The following is a 25304-nucleotide window of genomic DNA, read 5'->3' as shown; positions in this document are numbered from 1 at the left end:
CATCTACTCCAAAAGGAGTTTTCTCCAAAGATCTGTTGTGAATCTTGCAATGAGGCTGATGCGTTGACCGGAATCTGAGCCTAGTAGTGTTTTGAAACCGAAATTTTGAGGGCGCGTACTGAACCAGTGTCCAAAAATGTCCTTTTTGAGAAACCTTTTCCACATCGGATCAATTGCATGCACTTTCAGACACATTCCGCATATTGTTTAGCTCAACTAAATTTAGCTCAACTAAATTTAGCCTTCTTACACTGCTTCCTCATTGTAGCATTATGATGTCTCTTTGAATAAACGAGAAATAGGCGTAAATCAATTTGTTTATTTGCATTGATTTCAAACCGTAGTCAACTGTTATACTGTGGTTTGAAATATTTCACGTGTATGTCAGAAATGTCTAATCTTAAGAGTCCGAAACGAAGAAGCAAACTCGAGTTCGTTCTGTCAACAAACATCGCCTTCATTTTCAATACAATTCCGCAAGTGATCGAAGGTGGAAAATCTATCACGCAGTGCAACGAGGAAAACTTTGAATACGAAACTCGAATCGCAGCTAAAAAAACAGAATATCCGGAACAGATTGCTATGATGGAGGTCGAGAAACCGAGAGAAAACATTTATATGTTCGTTCCGAACATTATCGGTATGTAAATCGTTATCATTACATTAGCCCATTGTTCACGCACACCGTTTGTTTATCTTCCGACGTAGGTTACGCACGAATTGTGCTGGCGATTATTTCCTTTTACTACATGCCGACGAACTACGTGATTGCAAGTTGGTGTTACATTATTAGCGTCCTGCTGGACGCTCTCGATGGACATGCGGCGCGGCATTTTAATCAATGTAAGTAGCAAATCTTTTGGAGCGCAAACTGTACCACGAAATTCCGGAAAAATCGATCCGGAATCCTGCTGATTGGATTACCCGGTTGCGTGGCACACGGTTGCATAATGGTCATCGAAATTGAGATTAGCTTTATTACACCGATATCAGTGGGGAACCCGTAGCCGACGAGTGTTAGTGAGAGGGATCGCCACTAGACGACTGATAATGATTGATAATGATAAACGTTTTTTTTTTTCATTTCAAGCGACCAAATTCGGAGCAATGCTCGATCAGCTCACCGACCGCTGTGGTACTTGTGGGTTGCTCGTTACGCTGAGTTACTTCTATCCGAAGTACATGTTCTGGTTCCAACTGTCGATGGCAATCGATGTTGCATGCCATTGGTTTTATCTGCACACGTAAGAATACGGGCTTCGTCCTGATTGATCTTTCCAAATAACAACTGCCCTTATGCGTAACTGTTTCTGCATGTTTCAGGACCGTTTTGCAGGGCAAGACCTCCCATAAGTTCATTGACATGTCCGGTAATCCCATTATGCGTGTTTACTACACCAACCGGGCCGTGCTGGGCTTAATGTGTCTGTTCAACGAACTGTTCTATTCGTCGCTGTATTTACTACATTTTACGCCTGGTCCACTGATTTTCGGCATCTCGTCGTTCAAGCTTTTGGCAATCGTTTCGTTTCCGGTCGCAGTAGTTAAAACCGGTATCTCCGTCATACACGGCTTCGTAGCGAGTTGCAATATCGGAGTAATCGACGTGGCCGAAAGGGCTGCTCAACGGGAGCGTGAGGCAAATAAGAAGCCACAGTAAAGCAATGAGTTTTCAACGCGTATCCAGATGTTAAGCGAAGTTCTCTGACAAGCTGAAAGAACTTCCTGGCAGCTAAGAGCATTAAAAATGCTTGCCTCGTTTGACGACTTAAGGACGGTCGGAAGGCTGATTTCTCCGATCTTGCGATCTCCGCTTGGTTTGTCGTAGAATTCTAACAATTATGTGTCCAGCCTCGTGTGTCTCTGTTCGAATTCCAAACTATGCCAAAGTGAATCGTTTTAAGTGTTTCGTCGTATGTTACCACAAACATGTCGTAATCAAACCTGTTAGCACAGTCGTAGCCCTTTTGCGACGATAGGGAACTGCACCTGAACTGCAATGTAATGCGCAAGTAAAAGACGCACGGTAACAAAAGTATGGAGAGGTTTGCGAATAGAAGGCAGCTAGCTTAACGGCACATTCCGGTTAAATTTGTATCAACGACTACAAATAACTGCACGAGTCTAACGAACTATTCTTGACAGGCAAGCTTAAAAGTCCTGCATAATCAGAAAAACTACCTATAACTTTGTTTAACGGTAAATTACCTCGATCCCAAACGACTAAAAAGTACAATCGCCCTATGGCTTCATGGAAACAAAGGATAAAACTCACAGCAACAGTAGACTCAGACCACATTAACACACATTGATTGTATTGTCACATTTTTAGTTCGTTTCAGCAAAGGCTCACTTGATGTGATTCGAGCACTGAACAATGAATGTATGAATAGTACTAGAAAAAGAATCTAATGTCTAGTGTAGAAACCTTTAGAAACAACGTGGTTGAACTCCAGTGTCTAATAAATAAATCCTACAACATAGCTGTTGAAAATGAAGACCAAATTCCGACCTTCTTTCATACACAGTGTTCATAAAATAAGCTTCCAAAGCATTTTGATGATATATTTAAGCGTGTGCATTTATTGTGAAGTTAATTGGGGTTACAAAGCATCGTTAGGCGATAAACTCGACATGAAAGGCGACAGAAACGAATTCGCTCTTCAGTGGTGCTTTTCGACGGGATGTGAGTGGTAAATGAACGACAAGACAGTGCTTAAAGAAATATTAGTCCACGCAAGTAAGCAATACAGAAAGAGTGCTGACCACTCGGGAGAAGGCGCTTTAGCCTTTCAGGCTACTCATGCCCGCGCGCAAAATTTCATCGACAAGCAGGATGTTGACAGCGATGATGGTGGAAGAATTGAGAATTTGTTTCTTTACGATGTAGTTATCAAAAATTCCCATATCCACCGGTTTCATAGGCTCGCCGGTCGAAAGATCCAATCCGATTGGCTCTTCGTTCAACAATCCTTCCTCCTGCAGCCGCACAATGGTATCCTGGGCATCGTAGCCACTGTTCACTGCGAGAACCTTCGGGATTACAAGCATAGCGTCGGCATACGCTTGAATGGCGAGGCGTGTTTTGCCCTTCACGGTCTTTGCGTACTCGCGCAGCTTGTTGTGCACCCGTACTTCGAAAGCACCGGCACCTGGGACAAGCTTTTTGTCCTCGACTGCATTATTAATCGAACGCAGCCCATCGCGAATGGCGTCCTTGATTTGAATGAGCGAATGCTTGTTGGGACCCTTCAGCAGAATCGTCACCGAGAGCGGATGTTTGCACCCTTCAACGAACGTAAACTTTTCCTCGCCCAGCACGTGCTCGTACACGAGACCAGCGTATCCAAGGCACGACTCATCCATGTTGTCGAAAGAGTTCATTGCAATACCACCACAGGCGAGAGATAAACGCTCCATATTGCGGCGCTTCGCACGGCGCAGTGCGACGATACCTTCCTTGGCCAGCATATCGAGCGACATCGGATCGATACCTTTCTGGTTGATCACCACAAACGTTTTATCGGTTCCGTCGCAAACTTTCTTCTTCAGCTCAATCACCTTCTGCACGCGCTGCTCGATGAAGTCACGCTCGGCACGGACGAACTTTTCACGCTCTTCGGCCGTCTTGTAGAAGAAACTTGAGTTTACCTCCGACTTTTCGTATTCCATCGAAACGTTGCATGTTAAGATGTACGCATTTTCAACACGCTTCGGCATGTCCGGATGGCGTGCGCCATGATCCATGACGATTCCTTTTACCAACTGCGTGTCAGAAGACGATTTGTGCTGCATCTCCATAATCTCGACCATGTGCAAATCAACAGGCTTGTCCTCGCTACGAATGGCCAGCACCGCATCGACACAAACATCGGTCAGCAGGTCAGCCAGCGCCGGGTGAACCTTGGTACGCAGCGACGTGCGAGCGACATTTAGCAGATTCTCGCGATTCACTTCAATCGGACACGCAATTTTGTCCAGAATTTCCAGCGCCTGCAAACGTGCCTGGTCGTAGCCGTCAGCGATGATTCGCGGGTGCAACCCGTCAGCGAAGTAAAGATCCGCTTGCTTCAACAGTTCGCCGATGATCAGCACAATCGAGGTAGTTCCGTCTCCGGTCACATCGTCTTGCGCCGTACTAGCACGCGCAATCAACGAAGCCGTCGGATGCTTGATCTGCATCTCGTGCAGCAGCACATTTCCATCCTTAGTGATCTTGATGTCGCCGGCACCAGAAACCAGCCTGATCAAAAGTGAGGTTAGAAACGGGTCAGGTGAGTCATTTACAAATCGAATGTTTTTCATCATAACCCTCTGAGAGGGTTTTAAACTGATAGTTTATGCTGTTTGAAGGCATTAGCAAACCATGGGATAAGGAAGTTAATTTATAAATGCTACAAAATGAGGTTTCTTGTGAGCAGTTGTTTCGCCGGAGAGATACTCACATTTTCATTGTACCCTTCGGCCCGAGGCTGGTTTTCATCACATCCTGAATACCCTTTGCGGCGGTGATGTTAACCGCTAATGCCTGCGCAGCGCGAGCGAACTCAGCATCTGGATTTAACAAACTAATTGAAGCCATTGTTCCTGTAGTTTTTCCTGTTAATTCTCTTCACAACGAGTTCAGGTTTCAGCAGCTACTGTGCCGTTAGCGGTGCTGTTATTTCTTCTGATTCCTCTGCTTCTTCAATGCTTTCGGCAGAAGTGACATTTCAAATGACAATGGGGGTATGAATATGCAGCTTTTTAGACGCGATTTTTCGATTGCACAAACTTTGAACCTTTTTTAGAAACAGTTTGCAGAAAAATGTAACATAAATTGTTGATACTATGATAACCGAACATGTTTTTATGCAGGCTCACGATACTGCAACAAATAAGTTGTTTTAGAATGTTACCGCTGTCAAAACAATCAGGTCAGTGTGGAGAACTCAACCTGGCAGTGTGAATGGCAGGCATTTTTCTCCGGCAATCAAACCGTGCACGCGCGTGCTTTCATTGCAATCGTAAACCAGTATTTCCCGCATATGTTGGGAAATTATTCGCACAATGACCAGTAAAAGGGTTAAAGTTGAAGCTGAGGAGGAGGATGAGCAGCCGGTGGACACGAAAAGTGAAAGCGATAACTCCAGTGAAGAGGAAAATGAAGAAGCCGTCGATGGAGACGAGGTGAGTGTTTGGTTGCAGTCAAGGGAAGCGAATCTGGATTCCATTTGGTACCGTATACTCGTTGTAGGGAATTGTGGTGGATTTTGAAGGCAGAATCCCAATCGACTCGGATTTGGACGGCATAAAACAGATGCTGGGACAGCTTTTTGTGAAAGCCCACGTTGACCTGACCGAGCTCGCCAGAGTCATTATTGGTAAGCTGGGAAGCCTCCGGATGTGTTTGCGCACAGAACTGTTTATATTGTTCGTGTGTTTTCGCGCAGGGCAAAACTACGTCGGCAGCGTCCTCCAACAATCGTTCAATGAAGACGAAGACGAGGACGATGATGAAGACGACACGGTGTCGGTGTTCGGAGTAACGACGGTGATCAATTTGTCCAACAAGCAGGATCTGGCTTCGGTTCGGCAACTGCAAAAGCTAATCTTCGAGAAGGCCGAAAAGTATGCAACCGAGCTTGTGCTCCAACAGTTCCGGGAAGCACTCGAAAGCGGCACCAAGACGACGGGATTGCTAGTGAACGAACGATTTATCAACATCCCCGCGGCCGTGTTTGTGCCATTGAGCGAGAACTTGCTCAAAGAAATGGAACGGGCACGCACCAAAGGCATGCCGTACAGCTTCGACTACTATCTGATGTTTGTGAAGTACTATCAGCAGGCAGGTTCAGGCGAAACACCGGCCGAAGTTATTTATACGAACGACGAAGAAGAGTACTTCATCAAGGAATCGTACGCGAGCTTCGATTACTCGGTGCAGAAGGAAACGACCACCGCGTTGGCTGGTCAATGGCAGAAGAAGGACGAAGAACTGCAACCATTCCGGAAGGTGCTGCTAGTAGAAGCCAGCAAGCTGCCGGACATTGTAGCCACCATCAAGAATTTGGTCGCATCCGTGACCAACAAATAAACAAAAGGGTAATCGTCTAATTGTCATTTCATAAATGTGAGTGCGATTTATAAAGTGTGTCAATTTTCTGTGTAACTGGTGGTGCTGTATTTGAACAGAATAAACAACAGTTCCTACTTGATTCTTCCTAAATCGTAATTTGTTTAAATAATCAAATTGTTTGCCCCGAAAACGGTGTGGGACACGGCTAATCGAGCAGAATTCGAGCACTCGTTCCTTGATGAATGAAAAACGCTACGGTTTGTTGTGGTTATTTGACACTTTGACCGGTCAGCGAGTCAGCAGAATTCGCGCACGACTCGCGGTTGTTTTTACGGTTTACGTTTAGCGTGCAGGTGGTTTGTTTTATTAACTGTTAAGTGTAACAACGATAAACAGCGGGTTAATCAACGGGTGGTTATCGCACAAGATACCGTAGGTAAGCATAAAAAACCTGGTATCATATGTTACGGCCAATTGGAGCCACAAAGTAGGCAAGCAATGACTCCATGTTTACCGGGATCGTCGGATGACGCAGCGAATACAACGCGGAAATTTTCTAACCCTTGAATGTGCAGCACGATAATGCACTTAAAAGTGGGAGCAGCTCCGGAGCACAAACGGTCATTTACGCTTGTAACGGCCTAATTCGTAACAAAATTCGGTCATGCTCGGTCTCTCGGTTGCCGTGTCCAATGAGCGCATGAAGCGCAATTGATTGCATATGACTAATTGGAGGAAGAAAGAAGTCAAGTCCGTAGGCACGTCTCGTAGAATTTTTTATCAAAAGGTGAAATTGACTCATAATTGGATCATTGGCCGCGCATCGCGTCGTTTGTTCGTGACATTTACAGTAAATGGGGATATGACTGCGCGATACCGATTACCGAAGAATTATGTGAAACGTAAACTCATTCCGAACAACAAAGAGCTTATCAGAGAAATTATTCATATTTCATTATTTGTGCCTGCATATGCTCCACCATTCGGGGGCCACTCGATCATAAGTGAACTGTGCTTATAAAGCAGCATCTACAGAGGCGAACAATTGTTTGCTTACTGATACCGGCGAGATCTGGGCACTCGGAGCTGCGCCCTATCAATCATCCGACATTCCCTATTATTGCAGCTGCTTCACTCATTCTGCCGGTGACCATTTACAGATTATCACTACGAGCGGACCAGTGGTGTACGGTGCGTCCGGCGAAGCGGATAGACCGAACTTTGTCGCAGTTTGTAGGCGGAATTCTGCAGCCAAGTTCTCTTGCCTACCCGGGGATCAGCGATGGGCATCGAAAGGTGAGTTTGTCCCCCAAAACTATTGTAGTTATTATTCGAGGATCGCGCGCGTTTCCCATTCGAAATTAGTTTTTGTAATTTTTTGGCTATTACTGAAGCGAAAGACTTATCTTCTGCCCGTGCGTTTGTGTGCGTGCGCAAATATTCCATTTGCTGGCCACGTGATCGCGCGATAATGTGTAAGTACAGCAATGTTCTTTTTGATAATTTTCCGGGGGAATTTTCCGTTAGGGGGAACGAAACTATTAACGGGATTCGGTATAACTGTCAGACGCATTTTTCTTTCTTTGCTTTCCTCAAAGTGCCAGACAGCATCGTAAAGCCGGATCGGAGAGCCAACAATTACCCGAGGGGCTAGACTGCTGGTCTGTGTTCCGTCCAGCTGGTGAACGGTCAACGACCCGTAGCATTTTGCGATCGGGCGTTTTGGTTTTTTCGTGTGTTCTGGCCAATCAGCTGATCATTTGGGCAATGCAATCCTTTTAATCGAATCCTTTCCTGTTTGATCGAACTGTTTTGTAGTACAATTTATGATCTAAAGATTAGCTTACACCAGAAGTCTCTAGAACTCTGATCTTCCTGTGAAGTGTGACTCTTCTGACAAAATGTGCTCTAGTTACCATCTAGCTTCGGCGTACTGTTACCGTAACAGAGCTCGGCTTTGGGCTGAACAGCTGTTTCTTATCAATTTTATGATCATTTCGCTACACCTGCGTATATTAAAATGCCATCTCGCTCTCTCCCTCTATCGCACAACATCGGACGAACGCGTTAAGTGGTGTTGCGGTCAGCATCGGGGGTACTCTTTTAGATTGTCCAGTATTCCACAACGCGCCCCACGCCTAGTGGCGGAATGTAAGGACAAGAAGGAAACGAAGAAACCGGCTTGTGCCATTTATGTCCATTTGCCTCAGGTCAAGCTCGTGATTCCCACGCCGGCCGGCCCCTCCGAATGCGTGTTTGTTTAGTTTGTCACACTTTCGGGACTTGCTTTGCGCCATCCGACCTCGCACACATCGTCTCCGTGGGTCCGCCTTGGTCCAACCGGCGGGCAAGCGGGTCATCCATTTTGCGGCAAAGGGACATCAGTCGTCGGGGTGTGGTGTCCACCCGGTGGTAACCCGTATCGCGTCGCGAAGAAGGGGCCCCGCGAACTACGACGCAAAACGAAGGCGCGCTTAAAATCATCAAATTTACCGTTAAGCGCACATCCAACCAACCGTTCTCTGTCCGCGGTTGCCCGGGTGTGTGTGTGTGTGTGTTTTATTATTGTGGAGAAACGCAATCAAAGAACAACGCACCACAGACAACGGTCGCGAGCGCGGGCAAGACCACAGCGGTGGAGTGGCGTGCGCGGAGGAGGCGCGAACATGGTGGCTTGGCAGAAGATATTCCTAACCTAGTTTTTCTGTTTCTCTCCCGTTCGCCGCCGCCGCGGTCGTTCGTTGGCCCGAACGACGGTCAACCGGCGGCGGTGGGGCGCCGACGGGACGTGCGCGCATTTGCTTCGGCTTTGCGCGGGCAAAGGCGAACTTGAAAGGGACGCTTCTGGGGGCCGTTTTTATTATTTTTATGCTTTTCGTCTTATTATTCGTGCACTGCGGCCGCGAATGGGTCTGGCTGGCGAGAGGAATCGTTCATTTCGGACCGTTCTGCTCCTCACGGGGCTCACCTTAATCCCCACGCTGCTGTGCGGGTGGGGCGCGGTTGGGTCGCTGGTGCGAGAGGGACGGCGATCGGATCACGCTGCCTCCTTTTCGTTCGTTCCGGTTCGTTCCGCGCGGCGCGCGTCATCCTGAAAGGCGTTTACCGTTGCGAGGTACACTGCGCGGTTCTGGCCGCTCTCGGGGCGCTCCTTGAACTTCGGCGCGTTGTTGACCTAGATTCGCCCTCCCCATTCATTCGTGCGTGGTTTTCTTTCTCCCCACAGCTATCTGCCCTGTCTGCTGCAGCCGGTGACTTCGCTGGAGCGAGCGGCGTTGGAACGGGACCAGTACGACACGATCTGTGTGATCGATGGCGGTGCGGCCGAGTTGGCCGCGTCGCCCCCGCTGGCCGGCCTGTTCGCTCGCCAACGGTCCTTCGACGCCGCGTTCGAGTCGGAACTGAGCTGCTTCCGGTGCGAGGAGCTTGGCTGCCGTGTCGTCTTCAGTCCGGTCGGCGAGCTGGGCGATTTCGACGATGTACGGCGCTTCGCGGAAGCCGCCCAAGCCGCGGTGGGGCGGGCGATTAAGGCGGGTGCCATGAAGCCGGTTCTGCTGCTGCCGAACGCGGTCGAGCGGTTCGGCGATGCGGCCCTGGTCGCGCTGCTAGGAGCGCTCCACCAGCTGTACGTGCCGCTGCAGCTCCGGGAGGACGTGCCGGAGAAGAGCCACCGGTTCCGCAGCGTCGGCGTGTACCATCCGGATGCGGGCCAGGTGAAGGGGTTGCTGCGCACCGTGCAGACGCTAGAGGTGGGTCGGTTCGTGGCCCGGGACATCGGTGGTGGCGATCCGGAGCGTATGGCACCGCCGCGGGTGGTCGAGTACGTGCTGGGTGCGTTTGGTTCCGGCGGTCCGGTACGGGTCAGCGTCATCGAGGATCCGGCCGTGTTCGAGCGGGATTATCCACTCTTCCAGGCGGTCAACCGTGCGGCCGGCACCGTTAAGCGCCACTCGGGGCGCATCATCTTCCTGGAGTACAAACCACCGAATGCAGCCCGCAAAACGGTCGGGTTGATCGGCAAGGGCGTCACGTACGATACCGGCGGTGCCGACATCAAGGCGGGCGGTATAATGGCCGGCATGAGCCGCGACAAGTGCGGGGCGGCTGCCGTGGCCGGGTTCATGAAGGTGGTCGAACAGCTGCAACCGAAGGACATCCACGTGGTCGGCGTGATGTGCATGGTGCGCAACTCGGTCGGCGAAGAATGCTACGTTTCGGACGAGATTATCACGTCACGGGCCGGGCTGCGCATCCGGGTCGGGAACACGGACGCCGAGGGCCGCATGGCCATGGCGGACGCACTCTGCCAGATGAAGGAACGGTTCGTGAGTGAGCGGGCTGCCGATCCGCACCTATTCACGATCGCCACACTCACCGGGCACGCCGTGCTCGCCGTTGGCAACAGTGCCATCGTCATGGATAATGGGCCGGCCCGGGCCGCGGACCATGGGCTGCGGCTGCAACGGGAGGGAGAAAAGGTCGGCGACCCGTTCGAGGTGTCGGTCCTGCGCAAGGAGGACTTCGATTTCCACAAGGGCAAAGCCTACGGCGAAGACGTTCTGCAGGCCAACAATCTCCCGTCCAGCCGTACTCCGCGTGGACATCAGGTAGGATTGTGCGGTTCCCTCTTCGCCGTTTTCACGACGTATAATTCTCGTGCCCCGTTTCCCACAGGGACCGGCCGCTTTTCTCATGATGGCGACCGGGCTGGACAAGTGCGGTCTGAAGTCTTCCTATCCGATCAAGTATTCGCATCTGGATATTGCTGGCAGTGCCGGCGACGTGCCCGACACTCCGACGGGCTCTCCGGTGCTGGCACTGGCTCGCACCCATCTGCTGTGAGCTTGAGACATGGTCAATCCACAAAAAACCTTCAACACCGACACATCACGGTTTAATAAATCAATAAAATGCTTGCATGCTACTACGCCCATCTGGTGACGGTTTCCATAAGTGGATCCGTATTTGCTAGATCCGGTTTTCTGTCATCCGTTTGCGCTGCAGCATCCTCCGGTCCGGAGACGACGTGCATTGGGATGACAATTTCCGCGTTCAGCCCGACATTCTCGACCTCAGTATCATTTCAATCTTTAAGCTCCTGGCTCCCGGTTGGCCCCGGGTTCGCACTGTAACGGTTCTCTCTCTCTCTGCACGACCGAAGCCCACCGACGCCACACGATGCATGACGAATCCTTAGTCAGCGCGGCCGTGGGGAGGAGAATTTGGTGAACAAAAGACGGCTAGCGGACACACGGAACCGGTGGAACCCTATTCCCACCCACCGTTCGTGGGAGTTACGACGCCACCGACGTCGTGTGGGTCGCGCGGAAACGATGTGAACAGATCGCACTCCAAAGGGCCCCCGGCAGACTGTGTGGACGGCCGGGTCGCGGACCGACGCCAGAGACACAGGCGGGCGAACGAGCTCGGGAGAGCGAACGGCCGACAGCGAACGTGTCCGGATTCCGTTAGCGGAGACCCCGGCAAAAGGCCAAAATCGCGGAGCGGAAATAATCTCTCGGCTCGCTCGTGCTGCCTTTCGCCGCCGCCGCCGCCGTTGCCGCCTGGTGGTGAAAGTGGTGCAACACCGCTGCAAGGTTCATTGAACGCGGAAATTGAGCCCCGCGAATGGAAAGCAGGAATAAACCCCCCGCTGGCCAGCGAGCGCCGCATGCCAGCGAACGCGCGACCGGGTGGGTTTAATGGCGTCTTAAGTGGTTGAGAAGTGTTTTGGGTTATGTTTTTCAGAGCGGTTACTTCAAACCGGAACCGTCCATCAACGTTCGATCCCCCTTCCCGCTGTGTGGGTCGGTTTCCCGGTAGGCCGTGCCAAAGAAAGTTCGGGAACGCGTTCGGGAGAGAGACAGGGGAATGGACCCGTGGTGGTTTATGTAGAGGCTGCATTTATTGCATCGAAAGTGCGCGGCATATTTGGCCAACGGTTCCCGAGAGGACAATGACATTTCCAGTTCCGTGTGGGTTCCCCTTTCTAATGCAACTCGGCTGCGAGATGTTAGAGCCACGGTGCGGCTGGGCATGACCTCTCGCCGCACACACGATAGACATCGACGCTGGGCAGCCGACGAACCTGCGGCCCACGTTTGCTGGACGTTGACCGTACCACGGGTTCCGCCACTTCCTCGTTATGGGTTCCGTGCAATTTCGCATGCATTTCCGCGTTCGGTGCCGGCGTCCCCAGTGCGGCAGGCAGGCGATCTATCTCGCTGTCTGTTGCTGTTCTCTTCCGCCACGGAAGCTTGTCGGTGGACATAACGTTACTTTCCGGGGTACGGATGGCTGGCATCCCGATGGCAGCTCAGCCGGCTCAGAACTGGTTCCGAGCCCTTTGGGAGAGGACGGACGATCGGAGATCGTTTCGGTGCAGGCTCAAAGTAGGCCAGGCAATGCCCTTCCAGAGCCATGCCACTTCACGCGCCGTAGGGAGTGTAATGGAACGAACGATGCATTAAGCGATTCCGCGCGATCCTTTAGATGCGATCGCACCGGGGTCCACCCCGATCGTCGATGGGTCGGGCGTGCGGACCCATTACCGGGCGGATCCTCTTCGCCGGGACCGTGAACTAGCAGCGACCGCAGCCAGCGGCCCCCTTTGCCTTGCTAATGATTTATCCCGCTGGCCAACAGAAAGTGCAGAAATGTCGAACGGCCCACAGGGCGACGAACCTCGCCAGGCCAAAACAAAGAACGACTTCGGCTGCTGCTGCTGCTGGTGATGGCATTAGATGGCGCGCGCGCGGACGATGGCAGAGGCGGCTGGCGGCGGAGAGCTTAGAATTATGTAACGTCGAACGCGGGCTCGCCACCCCGCTAGCTCCATAAAAGGCCCGGTGTGGATTCCCGGGACCTAACGGGTCCCCCCAGCCCTCACCGGCAAATGCAAACATCTTTTCGTTTCGCTAAGGTCGTCGCGGCCGAATGGAGGAGCTCTGCACCGCCCGGCCGACGACGACGACGACGGCGGCCATCATCGGCGGCGGCGACGGCGGCGTGATCCACGATCTCAGATCTCAGCCCCGAAGGAAGGAACCGAGAGGCTGGGAACCGAGCGCGATCATACGTGTGTGTGCCGTAGATGGGTATAATTTTAATTAAAGAGGCGAACGGAGAAGGAAAAAAAATGGCTCCGATGGGGGCCGCCCTTCCGAAGAAGAGGGACGAAAAGCAACCAGGCAAGGCATCAGCATCGTCGGGTCCGGGGAAGCTCGAGTTCATCGCGTCCGCGAGGCGGGGAGGGGCCCGCGTCGTACCGGGCACCACACCCAACGAACCCGCCAGTGGCCGGGGCGCGGAACGCGGGTTGAAATATTGTATGCGGAAGCTGCCACTCCGCTCCGTGGAGCGTTGCTGGCGTGGAGCTGAGGTTCAGCCTATCTCACTGTCCGAGCCGGCCGCTCGGACTGCGGCCGGTCGGGCGCGGTCACAGAACTCTCACCACGGGCGCGGGCCCCAGCTACGGGGGTTGTTTTAATATCAATAAATTTATGGCAAAACGAGATGATTATAGACATTGTTGCTTTATGCTGTGGCTCGTGGACGGACGCATTGCACTCCCGGGTCGCCCGGCTTGACGACGGCGAAGATGGCCGATGCCGGGACCGGGTCCGGGTCCAGGTCCGAGCGCGTTGGGGTTTCTTTCTTCGGAGGCATCTTCTTCTTTCCCGAGCTGTGACTTTAACATTAGAATTCCTGCTACGAGAGATTGCATTTCAACTGTGACTGCCAATAGACATGCGGACAATCGATAGCGAGAAGTTAGTCTCATTACGGATGGGTTTTGTGATAAAACTCTCAAACTCACTAGATTAGCTGTCATTATTATGCAGCCTTCCAGTGGTTTCAACGTGTAGCTTGGTGGAAATCTGATCAACTCATCGATTTTAGTATAGGCAACCAGGGGTTTGTAATAGATAACTACCAGCTGATCTCACCATACACGATCATCACAAACACGAAAGCATTTAAAACAGATTTTAATAAGCAGAATCTTGAAGACACTATTATGAGATTCAGCTGTCGATTTCCCCTTTAAAAATCACTAGTATACGCAATCATATTTATTTATTAGCGATAAGCGAAGTACAACTATCACCATTTGACTGTGAATGCCCAAATCTTAAGCCTTCACCTATCCCAAATATCAATAAGCTCAATGATGATCGCTCTACGTCCCTCCCAGGATTTGCCTCGGTATGGCTTCCGAGCGAATCTGCGGTACCGTCCAGCATCTGATGGCGAGTTTCTTGGACGTAGGACGTATTCCGGCGGCCCCGGGATCGGGTCATTTCCTTCGCCGTTTTTTTTGCGTTCTACGATTTTATGCTCAATTTGCGAGCTCACCACATGCCACGCTCGCTGGTATCGTTGGCATACGGGGTGATGACAAGGTGTAGGCCTGTGTAAGGTAAACAATTGCCTATCACCACCGATCAGCAGAAAGCAACAGCTGCGCCGTTGGGAAATTGAGAAGAACACCGCCGAACCGGGGGCCGAAACTTAAAAGACATCTTTTTCTGGCGGCGGAAATGATTTCGAGCGAACAGAGCAAAAACAAAGCATGCAAAGGATAGGGCCGAACGAGAAAAAACAAAGAGCTGTCAAAAGCCATGCGGTTCGCTTCTACTACGGTGTCTACTTAGATCGCCATCAGCGAAGCATCTTGCAAGGCTATTGGACCGTAAACTGGAATCGACGGGCAAAGGCGGGTGGGGAGACCCACAGGAAGCCTCCACAGGGAGAGATCGGGGTAATTTGACTCCCAACCGGACGTTAGACACCGGTGGGAGCTGCTAGAAACAAAGCGCTAGAACCATCCACACACACGCGAACACACAGCCGGGTCCCGGAGCGAATGACACAAAGACGAATGTTGCAGGATGCACGGGGTTAGACCCCGGCTGCGGCCGATTGCGATCGCAGAATCGAACTCGTGGTCGTGGCCACGCGAACTAGACCTTCGACGGGCCCCCGTCGGGCCCGCAACGGCCCCGGGGTAGAACTTGCCGGAGCGCCAGCCCGCGAGCCGAACCGAGAAGAAGGAGCGCGAACGCGAAGAAAGCGAAAGAAGTCGGCGGCGGCGCGGAAAACTGCGCGCGCGAATGTCGAGCGAGAAGACGCGCGCGCGGCCGGCAACTAGAAGGGCAACGACCCGCGCCTAGCAGTGACCTACTAACATCGGCTCGACGCCGAACGGGAGTGCATTAACCTCTCTCCGTCTCGCTCGCGGTCGGGGTGGCCGCGCCGTCCAGAATCCCGTCCGGGAACTGGGGCCACGCCGAGAACGCCGACGCGCGAAGAACGCGAGGAAAATGCGTGCCATCCCTTTCACCCGTGCCGGGGCGCGATCTCTGGTGGTCTCCTTCGTGGAAAAGTCGATGGCCGAAGGGAGCGAGCGAGAGAATGGCCCCACGGGGGCCAATGGATTGGCCGGTGGTGGGAAGAAGGTGGGAAAAAGTTGCCCCCCCGAACGGTGAGTGTGTGAGTGAACCGCTCATCGGAGAGTTGAGCACCAAACCCAGCTGAGATTGAACCCCCCGGAAAGGCGCTGGAAAGGTACTCACGTGCCGCGCCCCCACTGCTACACTGGCCCCGGATGCAGCACGATGCAACCGACACTGCGCTTCTCCCACCCACCAACCCATCTTCAGACTCCGCGGGACTCTCCACACACACACACACCAGCAAGACGTTCAACGATCGATTATGTAACACGATGCATCTTGCGGTGCTGGACACGGTGGATGCGCCGCGGAGTAGATGAGGTCCAACCTTGCGGCAGGTTCACGGCCTGACCGGGGATGGACGTCGCGAAAGTTATGGTTTGTTTTTATTTCATGTTTTTCTCCGCGAGTTGCCATTCACGTACCACGCGCGTGGCCGGTTCGCTTCGCGCAAGGATAACGCTGCGCGCTTTGGAAGGAAGACCAAGATGGACCGAAACGAAAAAATGGTCTTCATTTGGTCTGCTCCATCATCGTCCGGACACAGATAGACTCTCTCTGCGCCTTTTTTGGGTTATCCTCATGATTGTTTGAGGATGGCGATTGTTTGAGAGTTTGCAAGAACATTGACGTATAAATACCTTTCGGGGACCCTTTGAAGCTTCAATGTCCATCGCACGAGTTGTTTCGCACGAAAATTAGAAGCTATTCGATGAGGTTTTCCCTTAGAAATGTTTCTAAAAAAATTAGAAGTTTGAAAAAAATGGCTTAACATTCTCCTATAGTTGTAACAGTTGTGTATCGGTTGGTTAGTTTAAGCTATTCGATGAGGTTTCCCCAATAAAACTACGAATGATATACTTAGAGGCACGAGCATCATGCAATGTTTGCTGTTCATGGCTTTGTAGATCTGCACTCCATATGACCAGTGCCGACCTGGTTATATGGAGACATTATTCGAGTTCCGAACAATTGTTCCATCAACCAACAAGGATCGAACCGCCTTCTGCCTAAACCCCGCCAACAAAATAGACGATCTTGCAAAAGAAAATTTGATTCTACACTCAGACCTAAACTGCTTAACATGTAACTTATATCACGGAAAGCCATAGGATAGGATAACCACTACCTCAGCCTTACTCTAAAATGATCCTCGTGAATATTTCGTTGTTCAGAACGTCATCGTCATTTGGCAGAAGGCTTAACGCAAAGTCTGGGACTCTGGGCGTTTTTGATGTGCTTGTTGAACAATATAAAAGGCCGTCAGAACTCGAAAATTTTGTGGTATTCGTGACAAAAGACTTGAGTAGTTGTTTCAGCGTAGATCATTTTTCAAGCATCCAGCAGCTTAAATTGATCACACTTCAAGAGACAATCATCGCGTCGAGCTTGGTGGACAAAAGCCGTGTTTGCACCAGACGAATGCTTCGCTTTCATCACTTTGAGGTACCTCGTTGTTGTTGTTGTTGTCTTATTATAGAGACTTTGAGCGCGGGGCTTCATTCGTCTCTTAGTTGGCTGTTGCGGTCGTTACTGGAAGTTGTTGCTTGTTGAAGTTTATCTGAAAGTATTCAGATTTGGGTGTATAATCCGGTTCTTCTGAGAAAATTTAATAAGTTACGTTCTTGGTTGGGATGGTTGGAGAGGATTTGGGATATGTCTTGGTCTATTTTACAAATTGATCTTTCTAAGGAGTAGCCATAGCAGTCCACTAGTAGGTGGGCTACTGTAATGTCAACTCCACAGAACTGACATAAAGGCTTATGAGGTACCTCGTTCTATGCGCACTGGCAAACTATAACTATTACACGCAAAGCTGACAGTTGAAGAACAAAAACTGCTTCTCTTTCTAGTACGCAACTTGTAGCGTGTAGCGGTGCAATATCTGGGCGGATTCATTCTTCGACCTCGGCCACCAGCTACGGCTGGTATGCAAAGGATTGCATGTGACACCGCCACCCAGCAGCACCCAGTGGCTCCGCGCATCACTGTTATGCTGGCGTCTGCGACGAGCATAGTCGTTCCAGCGGGCAGCCGGGGTGGGCTGGGTGGCGGCACGGCTAATGTGTATCGAAACGTTGTCTACTTTTTCGACGCGTGAGGGCATTGACCGGACTTGCGAGAGCCGCGTTAGCGGTACATGCGCGTGTGGAGCGGCAGACCGGCGGGCCAGGGCCGGGCCCGGCTGGTCCATCACGAGTGCGAGGATGAGCGCAGGGCTAATCCCGCAGACGGAAGTAGGTGGAGTCACTAGCGGCGGTGGCCGGGTGGCTGGGCGAGCGAAAGGAAGTGAGAGTGTATGTGCGTGTGTCAAACAAAGGTAGAAAGAAACATAGATGAGAGAGAGAGAGAGGCGAAGCTACCCGAATGCTGGGGCCTGGTGTGCCGAAAAATGTTCGTCCAAGATTTGAGGAACCGCCAAGGGGCTCGAGCCCGGCCGGCCGCTTTCGAGAGGCTCCCCACTTGCTAACTAGCTCCCCACGGGGCCCTGAGTCGCAGTTGGGGGGCCGCCTGCGTAGCGTGTGCGTAGCCCTGTGCGGCAGAACCTGTCCGAAGCCGTCGCGGTGGTGGTCCCCCCATCGAACGGAATGAGAAGGAGACGCGCCAGGCGTGAGCGAAACGGAACGACGCAAAGTTGGGGCCGTGGAGATGCGTGTAAGCGTCACGTTAATGTCTTTTTCCCGACGTGGATCGGCCGCCCGAAGGAAATGGCACACGGAGTCACTTGGCACGTGAGACTAGGACTCCACCGGGGAGATAAATTTGGTTTTCAAATTTACGGCCCCCGGACAAAGCCCCTTGCGGTTGGCGGGGGGGAGCGATGTAGATTCCATTTGTTCGGTGTCGGGAGTCCCACCAGACACGTGTTTCGGGATAAGTTATGCGCACTACTCAATTTCCCATGTCTCGTGCGCGCTCTCTGTCTCGCGCTCTCCGAGCTACCCATCATGTCAGACGTCACATGATCATTGCGCCCTGACAGTGATCGATTGATGAACTGTGTGTGAGCTGGTCTTTTTATGAGCAATCGCCCCCCAAACTAGGGAATAGACTAGTGACATCTTTATGAAAGTGAAGTTCTGGGCAATTTGATGAAAACTTTCAATTGGATCACAATTGGGAAAATGGTATCTCTCTTTCACTCCTGGCGTTTTACTCGTTAACATATGAAGATCAGGTCCACGACATGACATATCATACCATGACCCGAATGTAACAAGGTCGTAGTGTATTCAAAACTTATTGGCCATCCATCAAGACGAGATAGTCAATGGCGATCGATCGAAGCCTAAATGATATCCAATTTGCAATTGCTCACAATTAATCAATCAATAATCAATTTGCTCACAAGTCTTAAACGTCCTGTCGAAGGTTGCGAACCAGTCCGCTAGAGGGACCCGCGTAGTACATTATCACTGATTCCGTTCAGCCTGGACTTATGGCGCACTATGGCCTGTGATGGTGTGCTTAAATCCTAGCTACCCTAGAAGACCCGTCCGCAAGGAGTCGCCGGTTCAATGAATTATGACGCGTACGCACCGGTTACGCCATTCTGCAGCACCTGGGAGTGAGCCCCAACGGATGATGGGGCTTCCAAGCGTGTGTACCGGATAAACCCATTTAAAATCGATGGACGCCCGGCCCTGGAGCCTCGGGAGGCCTGTCGCCGTGGTCCGTGTCGTTGAACGGCCTATCATAAACCCATTTCCGGGATGCTGTCCGCGATCGCGTGTGGGGTGGGGCCCTCAGGTTCGCCATCCGACTCAGCTGTTTCGAGCGGGGCGAGCGCCACACCATCGTCCAAACATCGGCCGTCTCTCGCTCCAGAGGCTCTCCGCGAATCCGCGGCACACGCGGGAGATTTGGCACAGATTCGCGGCCCGGAGCCCCGGTCCCGAGAGTGCGTGAGTGCCGCTCTCTTTCTCCGAAGTGCGTCGCGATCGGCCGCCACACGATCGCGGCTCAACTGAGTGATCGGATCTTTCCGAGTGAGTGCCCGAAAGGCGAACTCGCGCGAGAGAGGGAGCGAAAGAAAGAAAGATGGTGAGCGAGACGGAACGGGGTGGCCCCCAGATGTGGGTCAGAATTTGCCATTGAACCGATGACGTCACGCAGTGCAATGACCGGGCAGTCGTTCATTCTTTTTCACCTTCTGTTCGGCGTCGCTCGCCACGCCGCTTCCGCCGCCGGCCGCTGACCACCGACCGCGAGAGCGCGCGCGCGCGGCGAGCATAAATTTTATAACACTTTGCCCCCCGCCACGCCCGCCCTCGGTCCGGTCCTCCGGTCCGTCATTTTCCCCACCTTTTCCCTTTTGGTGGGGTCGCTTCGCCATTTCTTTTCGCCGCATAAAACCCGCCAGCCCGCCCGCCAGCCGCCAGCGGGACGAGTGACGAGAATGTTTCGTTGCCGTTCTGTTCCCTTCACCCCTTTTGGCCTCCCGCCACACACACACACACACATACACGCATGCACGCACGGCCCGATCAGCCGAAGGAGCCTTCCGCGCAAAACTCCCATTGATATTGGTAGGCCGCTAAGGGGCCGCGGGGGGTGCAGCCAGTTCTTCCACCATGGCGTACACTTTTGGGCGAAAGGCACTCTCTCTCTCCTTCTCTCTCTCACTCGCCCGGTGGGCGATCGTTCCGCTCTCGCTTCGCGCGTCACAAGCGTTCCGCGCGCCGGGGAAAGTATGTAAATGGCAGCGATACATTTCTTTATGATGATCGTTTTGGTTTGTGTTTTTGTTTTCTTTTGCGCCGTTTTTCGGTCGGTCCTGGGTCGCGAAAAAGAAATGCCCGCGTGTGCCCTTTCCATTTGGGGCCCGCGCTTCCTTGCGCGTTCCCTTTTCTGTTTCGGTTTCGTTTGCGTTCTTCTGCGCCGTGGCCGTGCGCTGGCCAGAGGAAAAGCGTTGGCATTGGACGACGTTTGGGTCTTTATTGGAGTAGCATCGATGGTTACTAGAGCTCTAAACTCCAACGTTTCTTATTTTGTAACAGTCGACGGTAGCGGAAAGAATGATCCCAGTAGAATACCAGCAGAATGCGACATGTAAGTACGCAAGTAACGAAGAAGCATTACGAATTCACTATAATCTACCGTCCGACCATTTCCACTCGTCCAGCCGATGATCGTTCGATGTTCTTATCCTACTGGGTTGTTAATAAGTTTTGTGGTTTAATAATAGAGGACGCTGCTTCTAGCCCAAATCTGTTTTGTTATGTTGGTATACTCTTCATATGAACGTATGTTGAGTTGAATTTCAATAGATCACTTCATTGTTTGATGATCAAGCCATGTAGTAGACCAAGCCGACGTGTTACAGTATTTTTTGGAATGGAAAAAATCAAGAATCGTGCAGTGATTGAATTTTTAGTTTTGGAAGGTTTAAAAGCAAAGGAAATGTATGAACGATTATTGAAAGTGTATAAGGACTCTTCGCCTTCAATTAATACAGTAGGAAAATGGGTTGATGAAGTTAGACGTGGTCGTAAAAGCCTTGAAAACGATCCACGACAAGAACGTCCAAAAACAGCAGCAACACCTAAAATCGTAGAAAAAAATCAGGACATCGTATTGGAAAATCGTCGAGTGATGTCGATGAAACAATTTCCATTGTATTTTCGATACACCTCAAAACATTTCGACTTTTGACAGCAAATGAAACGTCGCGTTCGTGTCTTAGTTTTTTGAAAGATTTTTTCTGTGGCTTTAGATAATCGTTGGTTAACATTTCATCAGCTTTGGATCAAATCATTTTGTTGATTTCCAATCGGCAGTCGGTGAGAAAGGCTTCCGTCACGGCACTAGGCCTTTGCGCGTTTTTAACCTATCTTTCGAGTATTTGTTTCTTGCCTCGTTCTTCGTGTCCCGGATGGTCGAAAGTCTTTTACTTTGCAACATTAACCTCCCGTCCCCGTTCTTGCCCCCGATGCTCTGGGGCTTGTGTATGAGTCAAATTGAAATATAATGAGAATAAGTAGACCTTCTTGCGCAGCAACAGCGCAACGGACAAGGGAAGCGCACCCACTGGCCCCCCACCCCGCCGGAGAAAGGACCAGAACCGGAGAGCCCGTAAGCCCCCGAGCGGCGCGCATACAGAAACATAGTTTCCAATGCGGCCCCAGGTCGCGGAAAACTCCCCGAAACAAGTTCGGGGAAAGGGCAGGGTCTTTGTATACGCACACCGATGCGCCACCCCGACGACCGTCACGCACACCGATGCGCCGCCCCGATTGTTTACCTTTTCGGTGCACCGCAGCGGAAATATTCAATCTCCAGCCCGGTCCGGTCCGATTCCCCCGGGTGTCATCGTGGGACGCGCGTAATTATAAATTACTCTTTCATCGATAATTGTGCTGCCGGAAGAGGGCGACCGGACACAGGGACGGGAGCCGGTCACGCAGTATGTGTTGGTGATGTGCAGAAAGAGTGTGCAAAATTGTAACTACTACCACCGCGTGTCCAGCATGGCCGAAAGGGAGAGAAATTTCGCGCAGCATGTTGATGAGCCCAGAGCCCAGCCTGTGACTTGCTTCCTGGTTCATGTCGTTTGGGGCTGGTTTTTGCCACTCGACCTGCCTGCCCGAGTTCAATGCACCGTGGCGAAAGTCCTTTGAACTTTCAGGGGCCACCTGAAAATTACGGCCCTCAAAGTGGAACACTTATTTAACCTTGCCGCAAAGTGGCACTTTCGGTGCGGCCAGGGATTGTCACACATATTTTCCGGCCGGCCGAAGAAGACATTGCGTTCCCATTGCACCCATCGGCCCGATGCAATTTGGGGGGAACCACTCGGGAACACCATTTACCCGAGCTCGTCAGATGGTGGCCGCGAACGTGCAGCAGAGCGCCTGGGGCGGCCCCATTATTACGCAGTGATTTTGTTTATTTTGGGACGCCGGGCGCATCTGCAGCTTGAACGAAGAGTCGAAAGAGTCTCACGGAAGCGAACGAAACGCTAAAAGAAGATTGAATTGCCTGTAGTAACTGGCGGTTTCAGAGGATGCTGTCCTTAGCGCGGATAACGCACAACCGTAGGTAGTCCATTCGAAGGTGATCCTCGCTCATCATCATCTGAGAGAGAGTAGAGCCATCAGTGAGACAATGACACGTCGGGCTAGAAATAGGTTCACGTAGAAGCTTCGTTTCGACGCTTAAGGATCGACGGATCCCCGGATTTCCTATGCAGCAAATCTCTTCGAATGACCATTATTTACTCGTTTAACCCGAAACGAGTTGGAGCGATCCACCAGAAAGACGGGATGTGGAATGTCAGCAGCGATCGTGGGACCTTCCCACTCGGAGCGCGTTTTGTGCACATTAACATGTTGCACACGTATTAACATCAACGAGTGCAGTGTCATTTCAGAGGAATTCAGAAATTCCTCAGCTTCCCGATTTTTGCCAGAAAGTTCTTTATTGTTCCCTAGTCCGGTCTATATATTGAAATATGGCAAAGCTTTTCTGGTCCCGTAGTTAACTCATTTTTATTTATTAAACGTTAAATTAATATAGACCGTGAATGTTTATGCTCCGTCGCAATTTCATTGACTTGGGCAACCGTTCGTCCTGACAGCAGCCTAGGAACCGAGGGTGAAGCTTGAGTGATGCACTAGTTCGCTCTGACTCATCGCCAGGTTAGTTCTATCAGATGATGTCTATTAGACGTTCTTTGTTCTTGTCCTTCTATATACTGGACCGTTCAATAAGTTCGTCCCGGATGATTGAATTGGTTTTGGGAGGTTTTTTGGAGGTCAAAGGAAATTTATGAACAAATATTGAAAGTGTATAAGGACTCTTTGCTTTCAATTAGTCCATTAAAAGGGCTGTTTGAGAATTTGGTGGTCGTGGTCATACAAGCCTTAATGACGATTCACTTGAATGACGCCCAAAAACAGACGTAACACCTGAAATCGTAGCAAAAAACGGTTCGTATGGGAAAATCGTCGAATGACTATAAGAGATTTGGTACAAAGCCGAATAATAAAGTGTATTTTAAACCATAAAATTGTGTTTTTCTTATCGAGGCTACGAACTTATTGAACAGCCTAGTATATTAGATCCAAATTACGTCCAGCCGTTTCCGGTTAGCTAACAGTTACATGTGATTTTGGCAGATGCAACAGATTTGGCAGATGGCAGATTTGGTACAGTAACATATCCGAAAACTATAGTCGATACTGATAATGGACATCGATGATGCTCAAATCAACATACTGGCGGGCCTGGACATACTAGTAACATCTATTAGGCATAGTGAATCCCAGGCTTCAAGTTTCGGAATCTCTTTTTTAGGGGTCATTTGATACCTCATTTAAACAGCCAACCATTTTAAAAGGCCAAAAATAACACCTCTTCAATAAACAGCGTTGCCGATGACTACTTGAGTCATCTCGATCTTCCCTTTCCAGCATATTAGCCGATAATATTTATATCACTCCGTAGAACTACCATTATACTTCATGGGGAATGACACTCCAGAATACCTGTCCCAATACTCTACGCCGAAAACGTCATTCATAGAGCATCATTAGCCTCAGAAGATCGTAATCAAATGCTTTCTTGATGCATCTCACACAACCAGATCAATGATCGTATATCACATCCACATGATTGCCAAAATCACGGTCAAGGCTTCCAACCAGACGTTGGTCGAATAGTGTAGGTCCCGAAATCTTATTCGAAAGACACAGCATCCCGAGCAACCTACAGATATTGTGCCTCTATTGTACCCTCCTGCTTGTAGCCGTGGGACGTGAACGGAAACTGCATCTCCATCGGCTCCGGGGGGCTCCGTTCTGCAACATTCCTCTTCCCCTTTCGGGGAGTAGAAGCTGTAATAGAATCTTGATACCCCCCTGTGCCTCCCCACCACACCACATCGCATCGCATCTCTCGCGTGTGCGTTCCCGAATGGCTCGCTCCACGTCGGGAACTCCCATCTCGCTGGTGTGTCTCGTTCGATCGCTCCGTTCCCTCTCCTCGCTGGGAGCCGCAGCGGCCTAGCATAACCTATCATTTTTCTCTCTCCCTCTCTCTCTCCCTCGCTCACTGTCTTTCTCGTCTATCCCCGACGGGGGGGGCCACGCGAACCACCCAATCTTCGCCATACGAGACACAGCGTCGGTGCATTGCGTGCATCCGTCGTGTCCTATGATGTCGTAGTGCGTGCGTTTTTCCCGTGCATGAATTAATACCCGCAGTGTGTGTGTGTGTGTGTGTGGTGGAGCCAGCGAGAGCGCGCGCGTGTGTGTGCGTGAAAAAAGCACAACGACTTTTATCATTAATTAATAGATCTTGATTAAAGGTCAATAACACCCGCCGAAGGGGGGGACTGGGTTGCAAACGGACGACGCGACGAGACGGGCCGCGGGAGCTTCTGGCGGCCGTTCGGAAAAGCTGTGGGGAAGCTGTACACGTGCTGCCGTCGGATTTTGGAAGCTGCTGGGGGTCTGTGTCCACCGCGGTCTCGTGTGTGTGCGTGTCCACCGCCGATCTGGAGCTATAAATAAAGGCGAAGAAAATGAGTAACACGTTTGGGGCCGCCCGCCTTGTGTGTGTCGGTCGACGCTTTTCTTATGCATCCCGTGCGCTGGCTGGCTGGCTGATGAGCCGAGGCTGTCGACAAGATCGAGACGCTCAGTTATTACAATGCATGCACCACCGAAGCTCCATTGAGTCGTCTGACGAGTGGCGGCGGCCATCGGCGGCTCTTGGCGCAAACTCCTTGGCGTTCTGCACTCGGCGCGGCGCAGCATTATGCTGCGTAGCCCTACCGACAGGGG

General features: G+C 51.3%; 4 protein-coding genes across 4 annotated transcripts; 3 read left to right on the top strand and 1 right to left on the bottom strand.

Annotated features, from left to right (window-relative positions):
* Positions 1-486: 486 nt before the first annotated feature.
* LOC128274964 (CDP-diacylglycerol--inositol 3-phosphatidyltransferase) lies at positions 487-2492 on the top strand. Its single transcript, XM_053013319.1, has 4 exons — positions 487-640; positions 709-843; positions 1091-1244; positions 1324-2492. The coding sequence occupies exons 1-4, from the start codon at positions 583-585 to the stop codon at positions 1658-1660; spliced, it is 684 nt and encodes a 227-aa protein (XP_052869279.1). The 5' UTR covers positions 487-582; the 3' UTR covers positions 1661-2492.
* LOC128274963 (T-complex protein 1 subunit zeta) lies at positions 2419-4623 on the bottom strand. The gene is made up of 2 exons (XM_053013318.1): positions 4446-4623; positions 2419-4243 (listed from the first exon to the last, which is right to left on the bottom strand). The coding sequence occupies exons 1-2, from the start codon at positions 4580-4582 to the stop codon at positions 2785-2787; spliced, it is 1596 nt and encodes a 531-aa protein (XP_052869278.1). The 5' UTR covers positions 4583-4623; the 3' UTR covers positions 2419-2784.
* Positions 4624-4987: 364 nt separating this feature from the next.
* Positions 4988-6173, top strand: LOC128273188 (protein BCCIP homolog). Its single transcript, XM_053011115.1, has 3 exons — positions 4988-5169; positions 5237-5363; positions 5433-6173. The coding sequence occupies exons 1-3, from the start codon at positions 5050-5052 to the stop codon at positions 6074-6076; spliced, it is 891 nt and encodes a 296-aa protein (XP_052867075.1). The 5' UTR covers positions 4988-5049; the 3' UTR covers positions 6077-6173.
* Positions 6174-7244: 1071 nt separating this feature from the next.
* LOC128271746 (putative aminopeptidase W07G4.4) lies at positions 7245-10993 on the top strand. Its single transcript, XM_053009374.1, has 3 exons — positions 7245-7354; positions 9285-10665; positions 10733-10993. The coding sequence occupies exons 1-3, from the start codon at positions 7341-7343 to the stop codon at positions 10898-10900; spliced, it is 1563 nt and encodes a 520-aa protein (XP_052865334.1). The 5' UTR covers positions 7245-7340; the 3' UTR covers positions 10901-10993.
* Positions 10994-25304: the final 14311 nt, after the last annotated feature.

The sequence above is a fragment of the Anopheles cruzii genome, chromosome 3 (assembly GCF_943734635.1).
Source record: "Anopheles cruzii chromosome 3, idAnoCruzAS_RS32_06, whole genome shotgun sequence".
Lineage (NCBI taxonomy): Eukaryota > Metazoa > Arthropoda > Insecta > Diptera > Culicidae > Anopheles > Anopheles cruzii.
Note: the sequence above shows the minus strand (reverse complement) of the source record. Positions and strands in the feature narration are given on the sequence as shown.